Source organism: Saccopteryx leptura, chromosome 6 (genome assembly GCF_036850995.1).
Source record: "Saccopteryx leptura isolate mSacLep1 chromosome 6, mSacLep1_pri_phased_curated, whole genome shotgun sequence".
Lineage (NCBI taxonomy): Eukaryota > Metazoa > Chordata > Mammalia > Chiroptera > Emballonuridae > Saccopteryx > Saccopteryx leptura.
Window position 1 is genome coordinate 145,611,157 of NC_089508.1, and position 22,866 is coordinate 145,634,022.

Genomic DNA, 22,866 nt, shown 5'->3' on the forward strand with positions numbered 1-22,866 from the left:
TGGGACATTCATTTTTCCAATGACCTGTTCCCCTGCAGATAGCACACTGACCACGTCGCAGGGGAACTCTGCCTGACTGCCCTTTCTTGCCCTTTCTTGCCCTTTCCTGTCTTCTTTCCATTTTCGAACAGGGGGGATTTTCCTTTTCCCTTCTGCTGAAAGGCTGCAGCTGTGAACTCTGCCTTTTTCTGCATTCGGCGCTCATCTTCCTTTCTGCTCGTAATCTCCCTGTTCACATAGACTTTATTGGCTACTGCTAGGAGTTGGGACATATTCATTCCCACAAAGCCTTCTAATTTCTGGAGTTTCTTTTTTCTATCTCCTGCACCCTGGCTGACAAAGGCCATATTAACCATTCTTTGGTTCTCTGGACTCTCTGGGTCAAAAGAGGTATAGATTCTATAGGTCTCACACAATCTCTCATCAAAGTCACGCGGACTTTTACCCTTCCTCTGCAAAGCCTCTGCCACCGTGTTGATAGTGGACTTCTGGCCTCCCTTCTGCAGGCCTTGGAGGAGAGACTATCTATATCTACTCAGTCGTTCCAAGCCTCCTCCTCATTTGGGTCCCACTTAGGATCCTCTCCTGGCATCTGGACCCTTGCATATTCCTGGGGTTCTGGTATTCCTCAGGAGCATTCTTCTCTAGCCATTTAGTTGCCACCTGCATTATCCAGCATCTTTCCTGTGTGTTGAACAGAGTGAGTAGCAATTGATTGATGGCAGTCTGCCCACATAGGATTGTGGGTGTGGAGTATGGATTGCATGAGATCTATTAGGGCCTGAGGCTTTTCCATATAAGAGGGGATGTGGTGCTTCCAATTGAGAAGGTTGGTGGTGTGAAAGGTTTATACATCAGCACGCGCCATTCCACTATATTCCCTTGCTCATTTATTACCATGTTTCTTACTTCTCTCAGAGGCATCTGCATACCAGGCATTTTTTTTTTTTTTTTTTTTTTTTTTTTAGCATAACCTCCCAGGTAGGGGGGGAAGAGCCTGGGCCTGATTCTGGCAGTGCAATGGGAATCACCTCCGGCTCGGGCTCAAGCGACCTTATGCTGGGACCTGATGTATCTGGCGATGATGGGCTTGAGTCAGTGGTAGTCTCTGGGGTGGACAAAGAGTCAGGTATGAATGGGTAGAGCCTTGCCGGTACATAAGGTGAAGGAGCCAGAGTTTCTGCCCCTTCTGGTTCACTAAGGGTTAAAATTTCTGGGTTTGGCTGCTGCAGCAGCTCTCTGGGTCTGGTGGAACGCTTCTGTGCCTTAGCCGCCAATACTGTAGAGGCCTGACCTCTAAGCCAAGTGGGTGGGTACAACACTAGTGTAAGCCAAGTGTCTATGTAGGGAAACTGGTTGGCGTGGCCTGGATCTCCAGTAACTGCCACACCTTCTGTACAACAGACTTATCCAAGCTTCCTTCCGATGGCCACCCTATCCCAAAAATGGGCCATTCTAATTCACATAAGGTCCTCAGTTTCCCTGGGGACATAGTAACCCCATACTCCCCTTTCTTAAAATTCTTGACCATCATGGCTGAAGGAGTGGGTTTCCCCTGTGAACCTCCCATACCCCCCATGACAGGTAACAGTCACCCCACAAGAAGAAATGGAGGAATGGGAGGGGGAACTTGGAGGGGACGCCACTCACTCAGTCTGTCACCGGCCGCTCCCCTTGCAGGAATGGCGGGCCCTCTTGGCTTATGGCAGGCTGATATAAACCATCAGCATGCAATTCTGCCTCTTAACTGTATGAGGCACCCTACAGAACCATTGTTCAGGACCCAACACTTGCTTTGGCCCTGTGGGGGAGTCAGAACCTTCTCCCGGTGTCCGTCTTGTTTACTCTGCACTCACTCTCTTCCACACAACCTCCCACACACCAGTGGAGAGTGACAAGTCACCACTCCTAACCCCGTGGGGTCCATTCCCCACAACCAGTGGAGAGTGCACAGTCACCGCTCCTAACCTATGGAGGGAGATTAGTGACTCTCCGGAGGCTGATCAGACCTCCCTTTTGCCCAGTAGGGCAGGACCTCAGCTAGCTACCCTTGCCCGGTATGCCTTACTGTGATTCAGACGCTCCCCTGTTCCCATTCCTCTGTTATCTGAATCATGCTGGGACCGGCAGGTGGGAATTCTTTTTGCCCTGTGAGGCATCCACACTAGAAAATTCCCGGTGCACATTCAGCGGGTACGTCTACAGGATGGTTTGGGGGCTCCCCAGTGGGGTACCCAAAGTCCGCCAAATGCAGATGTCTCTCCTCCTCGCTTCCCAGCCAGTGCATCAAAATTTGTTCCAGGAAGCGACCCAATGTAGGATAGACACTCATATAACTCAATCATTAAAGGAAGGAGAAGTTATTAAGCCGGCGGAGCACGTGGGGTTTGTAGCTCCAAAACACGGGTTCCCCAAAGTTGACTTTCTTACAGGTTATATACCTTTACAGTATCTAAGCAATGGGCATGTAGTTTCTTTGTTTAAGGTTTCCCAGGACTCAAAGAGAGGGAGGGCAAGTTTCAGTGGGTCAGCAAGGGAGAAGGGGTTTCCAGATCACTGGCCATAGTTACACACAGATCCTGCTATTCTTGCTTTGTATTGTAACTATGGGATATAGGTAATTTATCACTGGCTGACTTGGTTATCCCAGCTGGCTCCTTTCCCTTGTATTCTTTTCGTTTCTTCCTTCTCAAGGAAGAGGGGACCTACCCGTCCTTTCACAATGTCTCGGGAGGGGAGGAGGCATGAAGGGAATTTCTGACCATTTGTCTTAATTCTGTATAAATCGTGTTTTTCTTGTTTTGTGTTGCAAGTTGTCTCAGGAAGCTGATAGGGAACTGTAATTAAAGTGGCTGACTTAGTCATTCCTGCCATCTTTCTCCTTCCTCAGGTGAATTCCAGTCGGGGAGCATGTGGGTGTCTGTCTCTCTGCTTCTCTGCCCCCCTGCCTCCCTACCTCACACTTAAAAAATATATATATATCCTTTTAGTAGTTTCTGACTTCATGTATGAAAGTAATGGGTTTTCACGAGAACAACTATCATCATAAAATTTTCTTCACATTGTAATCCAATTATTTCTAATGGAATACAATTGACTAATTACCAGTTTTTTTTTTTTAAAAAAACCTCAGTTTTTTAAATTAAAGATAGCAAATGTAAATTAGTTGGCCTCACAAGAAAGCTCTGTTATTTTTTAAAAGCTGAGGTGTAGTATGGGCTTCTTTGGTTGTGGGGCAGTGAGCTCTTGCTCCATAACAAAATTATATGATGTTTATGCTTCACTCCAAAGTAGCTGGTAGTAGGGGAAGATTCTCTAGGAAGGTAGATAAACAAGATTGAGTTAAGTGCAGAGCACTTATTATATGTTTGATGTCTATAACAGGTTTTTTCAAAATGTCAAGGAAAATGTTTAAGGCAGATAAAGTCAGCAAAGAAGAATAAGAAAAATCAGAAGAGTAGAAAACCGAGGAGAGAATGAAATCATGGAGTTTCTCAAAGGAGTGATAAACAAATCAAATGAGATCAGCAAATTATGCTCTGTTCATAGCAGTTAGAATGAGATTGTAACTTTACCTAAAGAATTTCAGTTGCATTCTGGAAAAGGCAAGAAATGTGTATAGACTATTATTACAAGTGTTGCATCTGGACAGCAAGGAAACAAACTTTTTGCCACACGAACGAGAAGTCAAATTAAGGAATCTTTATTTTTAAGCCGGAGATCATACGGAGACCTACGTAAATCAAATCATGGGGCCCTGAACAAGCTCAGGGGTTTGCTTTTAAAGGCAATAAAAGAAGCGAGGGGAGTGGGTGAGCACCTAGCCAACAACAGGCTTTCAGTTATTGTTGGAACAATCTAGTCTAGGGAGAGGGTGCTCAGAGAAGCATTTTACAAAAAGCAAAAGAATGTGCTTGGTTATCTTAGCCCAGGGGTCCCCAAGCTACGGCCCCCGCAGGCCGCATGTGGTCCCCTGAGGCCATTTATCCAGCCCCCCTCCCCCACCGCACTTCCAGAAGGGGCACCTCTTTCATTGATGGTCAGTGAGAGGAGCATAGTTCCCATTGAAATACTGGTCAGTTTATTGATTTAAATTTACTTGTTCTTTATTTTAAATATTGTATTTGTTCCCGTTTTGTTTTTTACTTTAAAATAAGATGTGCAGTGTGCATAGGGATTTGTTCATAGTTTTTTTTGTAGTCTGGCCCTCCAATGGTCTGAGGGACAGTGAACTGGCCCCCTGTGTAAAAAGTTTGGGAACCCCTGTCTTAGCCTTTTACAGAGGTTGTTAAGGCAGCATCCTGAGCGCTTTTCCGGGATCCAGGGACATTTGGGAACATTTATGCCCTTTACAGAACTAATTTTTTTTTTTTTTTCTGAAGCTGGAAACGGGGAGAGACAGTCAGACTCCCGCATGCGCCCGACCGGGATCCACCCGGCACGCCCACCAGGGGGCGATGCTCTGCCCCTCCAGGGCGTTGCTCATTGCGACCAGAGCCACTCTAGCGCCTGGGGCAGAGGCCAAGGAGCCATCCCCAGCGCCCGGGCCATCTTTGCTCCAATGGAGCCTCGGCTGCGGGAGGGGAAGAGAGAGGCAGAGAGGAAGGAGAGGGGGAGGGGTGGAGAAGCAGATGGGCGCTTCTCCTGTGTGCCCTGGCCGGGAATCGAACCCAGGACCTCTGCACGCCAGGCCGACACTCTACCACTGAGCCAACCAGCCAGGGCTACAGAACTAATATTATGGCTTTACACAACTCTTATCATTTATTCATCTGCAAACCTTGCAAAACTTGTTCTATGGTCAGGGTTTTGGTGTTACTGCACTTCACAAGGAGTGACAGGACAGTGGCTACTAGTGAACAGTTTGTAGAGTCAAGGGGTATGTGTTGCCATGATATTTGTATTTTTGTTCTTTTATACTATGAGTGCATGTTCAAGCATTTCTTTTTAAATTGATGGGAAGCTAAATATACAAAGAGAAATAGTTTTGGAGGAGATGAGAGGAAATGGATGGGATTACGTGCAGAAGCTGAAGAGTTGGTCTTGTATAGAATGGACACTTGTTCCTGTTAAGAAGACCAGCTTGACCAGGCAGTTGCGCAGTGGATAGAGTGTCGGACTGGGACATGGAGGACCCAGGTTCTAAACCTCTAGGTCACTAGCATGAGCACCGGCACATCTGGCTTGAATATGGGATTGCTGGCTTGAGCGTAGCACCGGCACATCTGGCTTAAACGTGGGGTCGCTGGCTTGAGCATGGGATCGTAGACATGACCCCATGGTCATTGGCTTGAGCCCAGAGATCACTACCTTGAAGCCCAAGGTCACTTGCTTGGGCCCAGGGTCACTTACTTGAGCAAGGGGTCACTCACTCTGCTGTAGGCCCCCGGACAAGGCATGTGTGAAAAAGCAATCAATAAACAAGCAATCAACAAACAACTAAGATGCTACAAGGAAAAGTTGATGCCTCTCATCTCTCTCCCTTCCTGTTTGTCTGTCCCTCTCTCTGACTCTCTGTCTCTGTCAAAAAAAAAAAAAGAAGAAAAAGAAGTTGAAGGTCAGAAATATTTATAGGGGAATAGAGGATTAAAAAGTTGAAGAGATTCTCTTCTGGCAACTTTTCTTTTTTCTGTGAGCTCGGGAAAGGTGGTCATCCACTTAAGTGGGTTGATTCAGCACCAGCTAGTCAGGAAACTGAAGGAGAATGTGTATGGTTTGTATTCCTGCTAAAACAGAAGGTTGTGATATAAAATGCATACCTAGTTGGTAGTGAATTCTATAACTTCGTGTTGCTGCTACAAGAAATGTTCCAGGGACCATAGCTAGATATTTCAGACAGTTACTCCATCCTAATTTTATTTATATATATAAATAATGTCTGGGTGTTACATATATATATATATGAAGTGTGATTTTATTATATATCTATAATTGGGGTAAGGGTATATATACTGTTAGGGTTTTGTTTTGTTTTTTTGTTTTTTTTTTAAATTTTTATTTATTCATTTTAGGGGGGGGAGAGAGAGAGGGGGAGAGAGAGAGAGGAGGGGGAGGAGCAGGAAGCATCAACTCCCATATGTGCCTTGACCAAGCAAGCCAGGGTTTTGAACCGGCAACCTCAGTGTTTCCAGGTTGACGCTTTATCCACTGCGCCACCACAGGTCAGGCTGTTAGGGTTTTTTTTTTGTTTTGTTTTGTTTTGTTTTGTTTAGTCGGATTGTCCAGTCAGAACTTAATGTTTCAGGTTTTGATAGGATTTTACATTCAAAGCTTACTTTTTTTTTTTACAGTGATAGAGAGAGAGTCAGAGAGAGGGATAGATAAGGACAGACAGACAGGAACGGAGAGAGATGAGAAGCATCAATCATTAGTTTTTTTGTTGCAACACCTTAGTTGTTCATTGATTGCTTTCTCATATGTGCCTTGACCGTGGGGCTACAGCAGACCAAGTAACCCCTTCCTTGAGCCAGCGACCTTGGGTCCAAGCTGGTGAGCTTTGCTCAAACCAGATGAGCCACACTCAAGCTGGCGACCTCGGGGTCTCGAACCTGGGTCCTCCGCACCCCAGTGCGATGCTCTATCCACTGCACCACTGCCTGGTCAGGCTCAAAGCTTACATTTTAATAACAGTTTATCTTACATGAGATTTCTCTTGAGTTTTAAAAAGGACTATTTCTATTCTGAATTTGGCTTTATATTAATAAAAATTATAGTTAAATTAATTCAAAAGGCATATTAATTTTTAATAAGATATACTTACAATTAATATTAATTCATATAAACATTTATTTGTTTTTAATATATGTCTTGGACCATAAAATTCTCAAACATAGAAGGAAAAGTTATTGCCCACTTCAGTGGCTAAAGGAGGTAATGGGGCCCTGGCCCGTTGGCTCAGCAGTAGAGCGTCGGCCTGGCGTGCAGGAGTCCTGGGTTCGATTTCCGGCCAGGGCACACAGGAGAAGCGCCCATCTTCTTCTCCACCCCTCCCCTTCTCCTTCCTCTCTATCTCTTCCCCTCCCGCAGCCGAGGCTCCATTGGAGCAAACATGGCCCGGGCACTGAGGATGGCTCTGTGGCCTCTGCCTCAGGAGCTAGAATGGCTCTGGATGCAACAGAGCGACACCCCAGAGGGGCAGAGCATCGCCCCCTGGTGGGCATGCCGGGTGGAAACAGGTTGGGCGCATGTGGGAGTCTGTCTGACTGCCTCCCCATTTCCAGCTTCAGAAAAATGGGAAAAAAAATTAAAATTAAAATAAATAAATAAATAAAAAGAGGTAATGGGGCATGTTCTGTGGTGATGCAGTGGGTAAAAGTATCGACCTGGAATGCTGAGGTCACTGGTTCAAACCCTGGACTTGTTAGGTCAGAGCACATATGAGAAGCAACTACTACAAATTGGTGCTGCTTCTTCTCCCCCACCGCCTTTCTCTCTCTCTCTCTCTCTCTCTCTCTCTCTCTCAAAGCAATAAATAAAATTTTTTAAAAAAAGAATAAAGAATAACAAAGGTAACAGGAAAATTTACTAATGGAATGATTGACTTATCTATTTTATTCTGGTACTTTATTTTACTTCTATTTCTGTAGAATATTTGGGCTAATTTTTCAATAATACTTTAAATAATTATATTTTTTCCATAATAATTTCAAGAAAATGTTTTTTCCCTTTTTGTTGAATTTATTGAGGTGACAGTGGTTAACAAATTTATATAGGTTTCAGGTGCACAGTTCTATAATATATCATCTGTATACTGTATTGTGTGTTCCCAACAATATACTTCTTATAAAAACTGGTTTTTGTTTTCTGTTGGGAAGGAGTAATATAGTCTATGATACCAGTCTTTGAAAGTAGGTGTTTGTAAGATCACTGTATATCTCTAAACATTTGATTTTCATATGATTTTTGTTGATGTGAATGAAGTATAGTTGATTTTATTATGGCAAGCAGATTCTACAGTGATCCCTGCCTCCTAGAATTTATACCCTGTATAATCTCTTCCCCTTGAGTATAATAAGAACTTGCTTCTAACCTACTGAACATGCAAAGGGGTTGTCTTTTCTGTGATTAGGTTACATAAGACTGTAACTTCTATCTTGTTCACAGACTATTGCTTTCCTGACTTGCAAGCTTTTAAAATAAGCAACCAAGTTGGAGAGGTCCACTTGGCGATTAACTAACATTGACCTGACCTCCAGCCAACAGCAAGCTAGTATTGAGGCCCTCAGTTTAATAGCTTCAAGGAATTGAATCCTGGTAAGCAGTATATGAGCTTGGAATCAAATCCTTCCCTGCTTGAACATGTAGATGAGATTCCAGCCCTGACTGACAATCTCATTATAGCCCCTGAAGCAGAGGACTCAGCATGCCTAACCCACAGACACTGTTAGGTAGTAAATGTATTTTTAACATAAACAGCTACATTTGTAGCAATTTCTTTTGTAATAATATTTAATATAATTATGAAACAAAATATTTTCAAGATATACCAAACCCTAGTATATTACTGGCCTCTGATACTTTCATAATGCTAGGTAATTTAGGTACAAGGCCTGATAATTTATTGGGAACTGAGCCAGTAGGAAGGGAATGAATTAGAAATGGGTAGCAATATAATTACAAAGGAAGGACCCAACCTAGTTATAGAGGCCAACTCTCAGGCCTCTATATCTAAAGAGCATTGCAAGTTATTACAATTAGAGCAGCAGCCACTACTGGGGTAATCTACCTTAAGTTCTTTGCATTTCCCATCTGTTCTGTCTTCCCCAGATGTCCAGATGGGTCATATTCCTGCTTCATTCAGACAGGCCCTTCCTGTCTGCAGTTTATAAAATACCACTCTCTATCACTATCTGTTTTCTAACCGTACTTAATTTTTCTTCACTGCCTAAATTATGTTGCATACATATTTGTTTATTGTCATCCTTTCTTAGATTACAGGTTTCTTATGGGTAAGAACTTTGCATATTTTGTTCATTATTACAAATGCAACATTTGCAGCAATACTTGTCATATAGTAAATGATCAGCAAATATATGTTGCATGGATAAATGATTGAATCTCCTAGGTAGATTTTGCACTCTCCATTATTGAGTTGCCTGAAGGTTGCTGAGATTGTTAAGGAGCACTGCCCATTGTTGGCCGGGACCTCAGCCGCTGGCTGAGGTGTAGTAACAGCAGTATACATGCATGTCAAGATTTAGCACAGCTACTCAAGACTGAGGCAAGAGGTATGAGTATTATAGCTCTGGGATAAAGCAAATATTAAGGTTGTTCTCCGAAGCCTTGAACTAGGCAATCTGGGAGTAGTGCAGCAATTAAAACTAGACTGTTAGAGCCTGAGGAAATTATTTCATTCCAAACCTAGAGCCCTCTTCATTCTTTTTCTTTAGTCCATTTGTTCACTCAGTGACTCAGTGCCTAATGTTATTCTAGGCAAAAGAAATATAGAGACATGTTAAGTAATATCAATCCTCTCATTCAACTTGATAGTCAGTACAGCACAGACCAAGGAATAACTTCTTATAGTGTTCATTGCTGTAAGGAAAGTAAAACAAACGTACTGGAATAATGACAGGAAGAGAAAGAAGGAACACGGGGACAATTTCTATTATTTCTTCTCTACATGACTTAGCTAAAGGTTTGAGATGGGTTTCAGCCAACACATTTTTGAATGTACAGAGATATTTACTACAATGAATTGAAGAATACAGAGATAAGGAAATAAAATCAAAGACAGACATTCTTAATGAGGGTTATTTTTCCAGAGCTGTTGCCTGTCTAAAAAAAGTACATAAAATTATTTTTTCTAAATGATGAAATATGTATTCTAATAGTAATGAAATTGGTTAATCTGAGTTTCATCTCCATGTTAGTGCCTATGTTGGAGTCACTGGTAATTAATAGAAAAGAACAATAGCTTGCACAAGGGGATACTCTGGATAATAAATTACTAAAAAACTGGGAATTGGTGACCTGTCATTTTCTTTCTATAAATAATTTGTTAGATTATTAAGTATGCAGTATGTTTTCTACAAATATTTATCAAATGTTGAGTATTATCAAGTTTGTAGTTAGTTTATTGTGAACATTTTATAACTGCACATAAAAGAAAAAGTAGACCCCGAGGTCGCCAGCTTGAGCACAAGCTCATCTGGTTTGAGCTAAGCTCACCAGCTTGGACCCAAGGTCGCTGGCTTGAGCAAGGGGTTACTCGGTCTGCTGTAGCCCCACGGTCAAGGCACATATGAGAAAGCAATCAATGAACAACTAAGATGTCGCAACAAAAAACTAATGATTGATGCTTCTCATCTCTCTCCGTTCCTGTCTGTCCCTATCTATCCCTCTCTCTGACTCTCTGTCTCTGTAAAAAAAAAAAAAAGTCAGACAAAAGAAAAAGTAGAAATGGATTCAATATTTAAATTTATACTTATTTGTAAGCTTTAAATATTATATATCTGACATAAATAACATGAAATTAATCACATGTACTGAGGTAATATACTTAAAGTTTGGCTATCTGAAACCCTAAATAATGATTTGTTCTAAAAACATAAGATTTCTATGAAAGTCAGCATACTGCTCATTAAAAACTTAATTCATCCTATCATAAAGAAATATTTATTTAATTTCTATTATTTCAGGCTCTGTGCTGAGTACCAAATATGCCTCAAATAAAACAAGCATTATTCTTGTCCTACAGGAGTTTACAGTCAAGTAGGGAAAACAGTCTTTAGCCAAATACAATTACAAATTGTGATAAATGCAAAGAAGGCAAAGAACAGATGGTTGGGGTAATAACCAAAGGAATATGGTTTGGCTAGCCTGCCAAAGTTTGCTGAATGTTGTCAGAAGACATGAAACTCCTGAGTCAGAGCAAAAGGACTTTATTACTCTCAGCACAGCAAGCAGCATGAGCCTCAGAGTATTTGTTTGTTGGTTCCCTGTGCCTCCAAGTCTCCTTGAGAGACAAAATGGGTCCAAGTGGTCAGTGTACAGCTATGAGTTCACATTGCAGATGAGAATCTACCACTTTTGTAGTAAGCAAGAAGCAAGCCTGCTCTTTGTGTGCAGGGAGAAGTTAACTTGTCTCTTCAAGTTGCTTGCTACAGGTCGGAACCAACCTGATAACTGGCCTGGATAAAGAGTATCCCATTGTCAGCATTCCCTGCAGGAATGTGTAGGGGCACTTGGGCTATGGTGAATCGCTTCTTCGTCAGGGGAGGAGGGATTTCAAAGAAGTCCTCTCTGAGATTCTTTTTAAAAACAGCTTTACTAAGCTATAATTGGCATATAGTAAACTGAACATGTTTAAAGTGTGGAGTTTGGTAAGTTTTGACATGTGTATGTATACCTATGAAAACATCACAGCAGTCAAGATCAGTTTACAGAAAAGTGCCCTGGACCCCTTTGTAACACCTTTCCCTTCCATCTCCTTCCCCCTTCCTTAGGCAAATGCTGATCTGACTTTTATCACTAAGTGTTGCTTTACATTTTCTAGAACTTTGTACAAATTGAATAGCATGTATTAGGTATCCTTATTTGTCTTTCATGCAGCATGATTATATAGATTCATCCATATTGTAGTATGTTCTTACTGCTGGATATAGTATTCCATTGTCCCAGAGTTTGTTTATACATTCACCTATTGTTGGACATTTGGATTATTTTCAGTTTTTGGCAATTGCAAATAAAGGTGCTTTGAATATTCATATACAAGTCATCATATGGATTTATACTTTTTATTGGATAAATATTTAGAAGAAGAATGTTTTGACCATATCATAGGCACATATTTAACATTTTAAGGAAATGCCAGATTCTTTTGCAAAATGTTAATACAACTTTTTTTCACCAACAGTATATGAGAATTCTAGTTTTTCTCTTCTCACCAATGTTTGGTTTCTTAATTTTAGTCATTCTAACAGGCATATAGTCATATCTGATTGTGGCTTTAATTGCATTTTGCTGATGACTAAAGATGTTGACTTTATAGTATGCTTATTTGCCAATCATATACTTTCTTTGATAAAAGTCTCACTTTAAAATTAGGTTGTGAAGGCCCTGGCCGGTTGGCTCAGTGGTAGAGCATCGGCCTGGCGTGCGGGGGACCCGGGTTCGATTCCCGGCCAGGGCACATAGGAGAAGCGCCCATTTGCTTCTCTACCCCCCCCTTCCTCTCTGTCTCTCTTTTCCCCTCCCGCAGCCAAGGCTCCATTGGAGCAAAGATGGCTCGGGCGCTGGGGATGGCTCCTTGGCCTCTGCCCCAGGCGCTAGAGTGGCTCTGGTCGCGGCAGAGCAACGCCCCGGAGGGGCAGAGCATCACCTCCTGGTGGGCAGAGCTTCGCCCCCTGGTGGGCGTAGCAGGTGGATCCCGGTCAGGCGCATGCGGGAGTCTGTCTGTCTCTCCCCATTTCCAGCTTCAGAAAAATACAAAAAAAAAAAAAAAGATAAAATTAGGTTTTCTTATTATTGAGATTTGGCAGTTCTTTATATATTCTATATACAAATCCTTTATCAGATATATGGAAAATTTATTTTCTCAATTTGGAGCTTGTTGTTTCATTCTCTTAGGTGTCTTTTGAAAAGCTCATGCTTTTAATTAGATACATTCAGTTTATCAGTTTATTGTTTTATGGATTATAATTTTGGGTTCATATCATGCCTAAGCCAAGGAAAGAATGGTTCTCTTATGTGTTCTTAATTGAAGATTTGTAGTTTTAGAATTTATATTTGGGTCTTGAATCCTTTATGTGTTAATTTCTTTATAAGGTATAAGGTATTTACTGTCTTTTTTAAATACAAATATCTAATTATTACAATATCCTTGTTGAAAGGTGTCCAAATGTCCACTAAAATTGCCTTTGCACTTGGTCAAAATTTGTTTTTTTTATATATGCATGGGTTTACTTTTAGATTCTATTTTTTTCATTTTTCTCTGTTATCAGTCTTTACACTAATACCAATATTTTGATTTGTGTAGTTTTATAAATCTTATAAGCAGGTAGTATTTCTTCAACTTTATTCTTTTCGACTATTCTAGGTCCTTTTGCATTTTCTTTTTTTTTTTAAGTCCTTTTCATTTTCATATGAGTTTTAGAACCCTTCATTTTCTACAAAAGAAAGGTTGCATTGATTTTAATATGTAATTTTGGGGAGAATTTATATCTTTTTTTTTTTTTGTATTTTTCCGAAGTTGGAAACGGGGAGGCAGTCAGACATACTCCCACATGCGCCCGACCGGGATCCACCCGGCATGCCCACCAGGGGGCGATGCTCTGCCCATCTGGAGCGTCGCTCTGCCGCAATCAGAGCCATTCTAGCACCTGAGGCAGAGGCCACAGAGCCATCCTCAGCGCCCTGGCCAACTTTGCTCCAATGGAGCCTTGGCTGCGGGAGGGGAAGAGAGAAACAGAGAGGAAGGAGAGGGGGAGGGGTGGAGAAGCAGATGGGCACCTCTCCTGTGTGCCCTGGCCGGGAATCGAACCCGGGACTCCCGCACGCCAGGCCGACGCTCTACCACTGAGCCAACCGGCCAGGGCCGAGAATTTATATCTTAACAACACTGAGTCTTCCAAACTATGACTATTTTGTCTCTCATCAGTTATTTAGATCTTCTTTAATTTCTCTCAGCACTGTTTGCAGTTTGTAGTGTTCAGATCTTTCACATATTTTTGTCAGCTATATATCTTAAGTATTTCATCTTTTTAATCTATTATAAATTATATTATTTTTTCAGTATTAGTTTCTGATTGTTCATTGCTAATATAGTATATAGAAATATGATTGAATATTATATATTGATCTTATATCCTGTACCATTGTTAAATTTATTTATTAATTCTTGTAGCCATTTTTGTGGATTGCATCAGGTTTTCAACATAGATGATCATGTTTTCTGTGAGTTAAATAGTGGTATCATGCCTGACCAGGTGGTGGTGCAGTAGATAGTGCCAACCATGGGACACTGAGGTTCTAGCTTCAAAACCCTGAAGTCACTGGCTTGAGTGTGGGATCATCAACATGATCCCAAAGTTACTGGCTTGAAGCCCAAAGTTGGCTTGAGCAAGGGGTCACTGGTTCAGCTGGAGCCTGCCTCCACACCTTTCGTCAAGGCACATATGAGAAGCCATCAATGAATCCTGGCCAGTTTGCTCAGTGGTAGAGCATCAACCTGGTATGTAGAAGTCCTGGGGTTTTGGTCAGGGCATACAGGAGAAGCAACCATGTGCTTCTCCACCCCTTCTCTTCTCATTCTCGCTCTCTCTCTCTCTCTCTCTTCTGCTCCCACAGCCATGGCTCTATTGGTTCTAGCATATTGTCCTGGGCATTGAGGATAGCTTCGCCACAAGTGTTAAAAATAGCTTGGTTGTGAGCTTGGCTCCAGATGGGGCTTGCCAAGTGGATCCCGGTCGGAGTGCATAAGGGAGTATCTCTCTCAATCTCCCCTCCTCTCACTTAAAATTGAAAAAAAAAGAAAAGAAAAAGAAAAAAAAAGCAATCAATGAACAACTAAAGTGACACATATATATATGTATGTATGTATTTTTATATATCACTTATGGCTTTCCAAGCTGATTTTTTTTTTTTTTTTTTGCTTGGTTGTTTGATTGGGTTTTTTATTTGTTTGTTTTGGCTTGTTTTTGATCTTACTACACTGACTGGAACCTCTAGGATATTGTGAAATGGAAGTGCTGACAGCAGACATTCTTTTCTTATTTTGGGGCAAAAGCATTTAGTCTTGTTAAGTATCACATTAGCTATGGCGTGTTTTATAGATGCCTTTTCTCATGTTGAGAATGTTCCCTTCTGTTCCTACTGGACAGAGTTTTTGGTAGAAATGAACTGTTTATTTTTTCAAATGCTTTTTCTTCATATATTTATATGATCACATGCTTTTCATCTTAGTTTGTTAATATGATGAATCACATTGATTGATATTAAAATGTTAAACCAACCATAAATTCTTAGGATAACCCACCTGGTCATATGTATTATTCTTTTTATATATTCTGGGACTAGATTTGCTGAATTTTTTGCATGTACATTCATGAAGGATATTATTTTTTTCTCTTTTGTATTTTTTTGTTTTTCTTTACTTTTTTGTATTTTATTTTATTTTATTTTTATCAGTCTTTTTGTCTGTTTCCTGTTAGGTTTTTGCTTTTGTCAGAGTCTTATAAAAACAGTTGGTGGACCATTTTGAGATCCTGCTTCCAGGCAATGCCATCAGTTTTTACTCAAATAAACTCATAAAAATTCTCCAAAAAAAAAAAAAGATAAATAAAAGGAGTTGGAAATTGGCATTATTTCTTCCTTAAATTGTTTGGTTAGAGGCCCTGGCCGGTGGCTTGGTGGATAAAACGGCCCAGCATATGGATATCCTGGGTTCAATCTGTGGTCAGGGCACATAAGAGAAGTGACCATCTGCTTCTCCTCCCCCCTCTTCTCTCCCTGTTCTCCTCCCGCAACCAATATCATGATTAGTTTGAGTGTAAGCTTCAGGTGCTGAGGATAGCTCTCTTGATTGATTCAAGCATCAGCCCCAGATAGTGTTACCAGATGGATCCCGGTCAAAGCGCATGTGGGAGTCTGTCTCACTATCTCCCCTTCCTCACTTAAAAAAAAGTTGTTTGATAGAATTTATCACTGAAATTATTTGAGCCTGTATATTTTCTCTGTGGAAAGTTTTTTAACTAGAAAATTTAATAAATAATAAGGTTGTTTAGTATATCCTTTTCTTCTTGAGTGAGCTCTAATAGTTTGTATCTTTCAAGGAATCTGTCCAGTTCGTGGAAGTTTTCAAATTTATTGGTATAAGGTTGTTCATAATTCAAGCCCTGGCCAGCTAGCTTAGTTGATTAGAGCTTCATTCCAATATGCCAAAGTTGTGGGTTGCAGGGTCAGTTTCCGGTCAGGGCACATACACGAATCAACCAATGAATGCATAATAAGTCGAACAACAAACCAATGTTTCTCTCTCTCTAAAAATAAATTTTTTAAAAGTTTTTTATTGATTGATTTTTAGAGAGAAGGAGAGGAAGAGCAGGGAGAAGCTGGAAGCATCAGCTTATAGAAGTTGCTTCCTTGGATGTGAGGGCGATCTGGCTGCGACATCTGTCACTCCATTGATCGCCAAGGTTGATTCGGCTGATCTGGCTGGCTAGGCGGGTGTCCCCTTCCTCCCTCACCGCTCCATGTGCATCCCTCCCGAAGCTGCGCGCTTGGTCGAAGAGGACGACCTTCCCCCGCTAGAGGAGAGGACCGTTCTTCGGTCAAGGGTATACGAGTAGCTGCACTCCCCAGCTAGAACCTCCAAACAAGTCTCAAGAAGTTGCTTCCTGTATGTGCCTTGACTAGGGAAGCCTAGGCTTTCAAACTGGCAACCTCAGTGTTCCAGGTTGATACTTTACCACAGGTCTGGCTAAATAATTTTTTTAACAAATGGGGAAAAAAATCCAAACACAAAAAACTAAAAAGTGAAAAAAGAACAAAGAAAACCCCCATAATTCCTTATGATCCTCTTAACATCTATAGAATATATAATGAGGTCACCTCTTTCATTCCTAATATGGCTAATTTGTTTCTTCTCTCCTTTCCTAACCAATCTGTCTAGAAGTTTATAAATTTTAATTATTTTTCTCTAAGAACCAGTTTTTTGTTTTAGTGTTTTATTTTTCTGTTTTATTGATATCTGTATAGATCTTTCTTTTCTTTTCTTTTTTTTTACAGAGAGAGAGAGAGTCAGAGAGAGGGATAGATAGGGACAGACAGACAGGAACAGAGAGAGATGAGAAGCATCAATCATCAGTTTTTCGTTGCAACACCTTAGTTATTCATTGATTACTTTCTCATATGTGCCTTGACCGCGGGCCTTCAGCAGAAGGAGTAACCCTTTGCTCTAGCCAGAGACTTTGGGTCCAAGCTGGTGAGCTTTTTTGCTCAAGCCAGATGAGCCCACATTCAAGCTGGTGACCTTGGGGTCTCAAACCTGAGTCTGCCACATCCCAATTCGACGCTCTATCCACTGCGCCACCGCCTGGTCAGGCTAGATCTTTATTTTCTTTCTTCTGTTTATGTTAGGTTTTATCTGCTTTTCTTTTTCTGTGTTGTTAAGATGAAAGCTGAGGTCATTCAAAACTTGTCTTTTCAAATATAGATGTGAATATAAAATTCTCCCCAAGTAAGGAGCCCTGAGGAGCCACTGCGCCACCTCACCCGCAGGTGTTGTAAAGTACCAAAAGCTACAGAATCGATATTAATATTTTAAGAGGCTTAAAGAACATTTTATTAATTTGGGTTAAGGTGTGCAGAGAAATTTTGTGAATAATCTCTGTACTGTGTGATTGGCATAAAACCAGGATGGCCCTTGGCATTGTATTGTAAATGCAAAGGGAAGGAAAACATGGATTCCCTGACATTCCACCACACCTGTGGGGAAAGGGGTGAATGGCTAGCCAGGTGCAGGAAGAGAAAAGCCAGAATAAACCTTTTCTTATAGTAATGAGCCATTTGCGGGCATTTGTTCCCACGGAAACTACCTCTCCCATATGAATGCATATGGTTAATGTGTGTGACTCTAGATAAAGAGATGGCGGATAAACATTAGAAAATATAGGAATGTCGCCCTAGCCTATTGGCTCAGTGGTAGAGCGTTGGCCTGGTGTGCAGGAGTCCCGGGCTTGATTCCCGGCCAGGGCACACAGGAGAGGCACCCATCTGCTTCTCCACCCCTCCCCCTCCTTCCTCTCTGTCTCTCTCTTCCCCTCCCACAGCTGAGGCTCCATTGGAGCAAAAGATGGCCAGGGTGCTGGGGATGGCTCCTTGGCCTCTGCCTCAGGCACTAGAATGGCTCTGGTTGCAACAGAGCGATGCCCCGGATGGGCAGAGCATCGCCCCCTGGTGGGCGTGCCGGGTGGATCCTGGTCGGACGCATGTGGGAGTCTGTCTGACTGCCTCCCCGTTTCCAGCTTCCGAAAAATACCAAAAAAAAAAAAAAAAAAAAATACAGGAATGTTTTTTAATATGTAAAGAGACATCTTTCTATCATTGTGTTGACTTGTAAATTTTGTTTTCTCCAAAATGATGTATGGCCTACAAATTGAACATGGTCCTATCATGTTAAAGGGCATATGACTATAACCAATAGTGGTAAAGGGCACCTAATTGCAATTTTTGCTTCTATACTTCCCGCTTGCAAAACTATAAAAACTAAGCAGAACGAAGGACCGGCGTGCTCTCCCTCAGATTTCTGTCGGAGTTCCCACCGCTTGGCCAAGCTAGACAATAAAGCTTTGGTGTGGAATCGATGGATTTTGTTCGTGTCTTCAATGTTTCGAGTCCCTCAGGATTGGGCTTAACACAAGTACTCCTTTAGTGACATTTCACAAATTTTCATATGTTGTGTTATAATTTCCATTGAGTTCAAAATACTTTCTAATTTTTATTTTGGTTTCTTTTATGAACAACATAAGTTATTTATTTAGAAGCTTGTTTTTTAGTTCCAAATATATCTTGCAAAGATATCTTTGTTACTGATTTCTATTCTAAAACTATTTGATTAGAGAACATACTTTGTATGACTTGAAACCTTTTACATTTATTCAGACTGTTTTATTGCATCAAAAATTGTCAATCTGGGGTAAATGATTCATATGCACTTGAAAATAATGTGTATTTAGCAGTTTTGAATAATGTCAATTAAGTAAATTTTGTATATTTAGATTTTCTATATTCATACTGACTTACTTGTTTTATCAACCATTGGGAGAATGAATTGAAATCTTCAACTGTAATTTTTAATTTACCTATTTTTTTTTAAGTTTCTATTGATTTGAGAGAGAGAGAAGCATGAATTTACTGTTCCGTCTAGTTCCATTTAGTTGTGCATTCATTAATTGGTTCTTGTATGTGCCTTGACTGGGGATCTAACACATGACCTCGGCTTGTGGGATAATAATGCTCTATCCACTGAGCCAACCAGGCAAGGCTCAGTTTGCCTATTTCTTTATAGATTACATTTCAAAACATATGGTCCACAAATGTATCAAATGTAGTGAATTGTCTGGATAAAAATTTACCATTACCAGCATTATTTACTTTATTTATTTTACCAGCATTATTTTTAAAAGCCTCATTAGAATACATCTGTAGTTTGTCCTGTAATGTAGGCTGTATGTCTTATCATCTTCATATACAAAAGAAACTTTTATTTGCTATATTTTATTGTCTTATCATTTATCTAATGCATGTTATTGTTTTGCTTGGCAGCTTCTATGTTTTTAAAACAGGCATTTGAAGGAGAATACCCTAAATTATTGCGCCTTTATAATGATTTATGGAAACGTCTTCAACAGTACAGCCAAAATATTCAAGGAAAGTTTAATGCAAATGGAACTGCAGACCTCTATGTTGAACTGCAACATATGGAAGATGATACCCAGGACATATTTATACCACAAAAGCCAGATTATGAGTATGTTTATTTAACTAAACCTCTTTCTTAGCATATTAAGGATTTAACATAATTTTATGCGGAACTAGGTTCTATGGTAGAAGAACTGAATCTACTCAAATATGAAAATGCCTTAGATTACTCATATTTAGGAGCTGTTTTGGAAAGCAACATATCTCAGTAAGTTTAAAGCAGCCAGCTTTTCCTCCTATATTGAAATAGAGTGTTATCTTCACTTTAAATAAAATTTGATTACCAAATTAATTGATTTGCATACCTCTAAACACTAGAATCATATTTGTATTGAGGAGACTGACTCAAATAACAGAGTGTTATCACCTACTTGCAAAAAAAATGTTGGATAGATTCATAAGTGATATTTAAATATTTGTTTCTCTTTCACTTTTAAAAATTGTATCCTGCAGTAAGAAGTTCTGACTGGTAAAATATAGGAAGTAGAAGTTTTGACTGGAAATATAAATGGAAGAATAGGCTAGAATGATAGAATGAGACTTTATTGTTTTTATTATTTTCCTTTTTTTAAACTTTTTTATTTTGAGAGTTTGTCTGCTAAAACTGAGGACAGTGAAACAAAATAAGGCTTAGGATAGAAGTGACAGAGGTGAGCCAAGGTGGGCTGCTTGGGCTCACTGAAAAGCCAGAGAAGAGGAGGCCTTGGACACAGGTTCTGGTGAGCCCAGAACCAGCTGCCATGGCCCACTGCTCCCCTGGTTGCAAGTCTGTGGGGACCCTTACAGTTTAAGAGGTACATGCCTGTGGGGATAGAAAGGTGTAGGCATGCTACCTGGATAAAGAGTGTTATATTGTTTTCTTCAATTAGTCTTTCATGGCAAAACATGGAGATTGAATGAGGATTAACGGAAGAGGGGACAAGGGAAGGAACCCATGTATGGATCTACAAAGATCTAATAATATCAAAACGTACATTAAATGGGCCCTGGCCGGTTGGCTCAGTGGTAGAGCGTCGGCCTGGCGTGCAGGAGTCCCGGGTTCGATTCCCGGCCAGGGCACACAGGAGAAGCGCCCATCTGCTTCTCCACCCCTCCCTCTCTCCTTCCTCTCTGTCTCTCTTTTCCCCTCCCGCAGCCAAGGCTCCACTGGAACAAAGTTTGCCCAGGCGCTGAGGATGGCTCTGTGGCCTCTGCCTCAGGCGCTAGAATGGCTCTGATTACGGCAGAGTGACGCCCCAGAAGGGCAGAGCATCACCCCCTGGTGGGCGTGCCGGGTGGATCCCGGTCCGGGCATGCGGGAGTCTGTCTGACTGCCTCCCCGTTTCCAGCTTCGGAAAAATACAAAAAAAAAAAAAATTCAATGAAGAGAAAAAGATCACAGTATTTTGGGTAATGGGATGTCATTGTCACCCTTTAGAGGAGCTATATTTAAGAACCTCCAAAATCCTGAGTTTACAAGAAAACAAATACAGTGGGTTTTAAAGATTCCTTTGAAAAGTAAGGCAGAGAAGAAAACACATTTGACCATGTTAGCTGAGTCAAAGGAAAGTCTTTGCTCTTAATAATACAGGGGGAGGTGAGACTGTTTATAGATAGCTAAAGAAATTGATGTAGGAAAGGGAAGAGGTAAAGAATGGAACAAGGCCCTTGGTGAATCAAAATCTAGACCAGTGGTAGTCAACCTGGTCCCTACCGCCCACTAGTGTGCATTCCAGCTTTCATGGTGGGCGGTAGCGGAGCAACCAAAGTATAAATAAAAAGATAGATTTAACTATAGTAAGTTGTTTTATAAAGATTTATTCTGCCAAACAGCTAAAATCTGACATAAAGTACTTGGTAAGTAATTATTATTATATGTTTTAACTTGCCGTAACTCTGCTTTATAAATTTTATAAAGTAAAGTTACTTCCCTACTTTATAAATCACCATTACTGTGGAACCGGTGGGTGGTTAGAAAATTTTACTGCTAACAGAGATACAAAAGTGGGCAGTAGGTATAAAAAGGTTGACTACCCTAATATAGAATAACATCTGAACAATGGTGCACTGGATAAAGTGTCAGCCTGGGACACTGAGGACCCAGGCTCAAAACCTGAATTTACTGGCTTGCACAAAGGCTCATCTGGCTTGAGTGCAGGCTCACCAGCTTGAGTGTAGAGTCACCAGCTTGAGTGTGGGATTATATCTGTAGCTTGACCCAAAGGTCACTGGCTGAAGCCCAAGGTTGCTGGCTTGAGCCCAGGGCCATTGGCTTGAGCAAGGGGTCACTGGCCTAGCTGGAGCTCCCGGTCAGGGTACAAAGAGAAAGCAATCAATGAACAACTAAGGCACCTTAACAAAGAATTGATGCTTCTCGTCTCTCTCCCTTCCTGTCTTTCTGTCCCTGTCTGTTCCTCTCTCTCTCTTTAAAAATAAAAAAGGTAAAATGTGTGTTAACCTAGAAAAATGAACAGGGCTGGCTTAAAACCTTTACCTAAAGAAGTTGTAGGGCTTCATTATGACTATTCATCATGATTAGCACAGTTAGGAATTTCTGATCAGATTACCCTGTGAGGTTACTTCCCATGGAACCCCTTTTTTTGATCCACAGCCCCCAGATCCCAATTGGAGGGCTGTTTTTTTGTTTTGTTTTGTTTTTTTGTATTGATTTTAGAAAGAGCATAAGGGGAGAGAGAAAAAGACATTGATTTGTTGTTTCACTTATTTGTGCATTAATTGATTTATTCTTGTATGTGCCTTGACCAGAATTGAACCTGCAACCTTGGCTTATTGGAATGATGCTCTAACCCAGTGGTTTCCCGCCCCCCCTTTTTTTTAAAGACTTTATTTATTCATTTTAGCAGAGGAGGATTTAATGGCAGGTGCAACAGGCACGCGCCCTGGGCCTCGACTTCTGAAGGGCCCCACAAAACCCCAACTTTACACTTTTTTCTAATGACACCAAGCTTGGGTTTATATGTGCAATTTTAACATTAATAGTACATGATATTTTTTATTTATTTAAAAATATGATTAACATATATTTTTATTTTCACTCTCTTTTTTTTAAGGGGCCCAATATTTTCTTCTGCACCTGGGGCCTCAACCAACCTTAATCCACCTCTGCATTTTAGAGAGAAGAGAGAGAAGTGGGGGAGGGGCAGGAAGCATCAACTCCCATATGTGCCTTGACTAGGGACCCTGGGTTTCGAAACAGCAACTTCAGCGTTCCAGGTTGACATTTTATCCACTGCGTCACCACAGGTTAGGCCTCAGTGATTTTCAGTTGCTGGTCTGTGGACCACTACCAGTCCACCAGAAATTTCCTACCGGTCCATGAAAAAGGTAACCACTCTGATGTTTTGTGAAGATTAGACTGTATATAATCAGGGTGGTTAACTCTTTTGCAGACCAGCAGAAAATAGTCTATAATCTTCACACAGCATCAGAGTGGCTAACTCTTTC

At 41.0% G+C, this 22,866-nt stretch overlaps 1 protein-coding gene across 2 annotated transcripts in view; it reads left to right on the top strand.

Annotated features, from left to right (window-relative positions):
* COG5 (component of oligomeric golgi complex 5) overlaps positions 1-22,866 on the top strand; it is a 444,866-nt gene that overhangs the window by 303,560 nt on the left and 118,440 nt on the right. For both annotated transcript variants that reach the window (XM_066342433.1, XM_066342435.1), the window contains exon 12: positions 19,267-19,471. In XM_066342433.1, the coding sequence (XP_066198530.1) occupies positions 19,267-19,471 (205 nt within the window). The remainder of the gene's footprint in view (positions 1-19,266; positions 19,472-22,866) is intronic.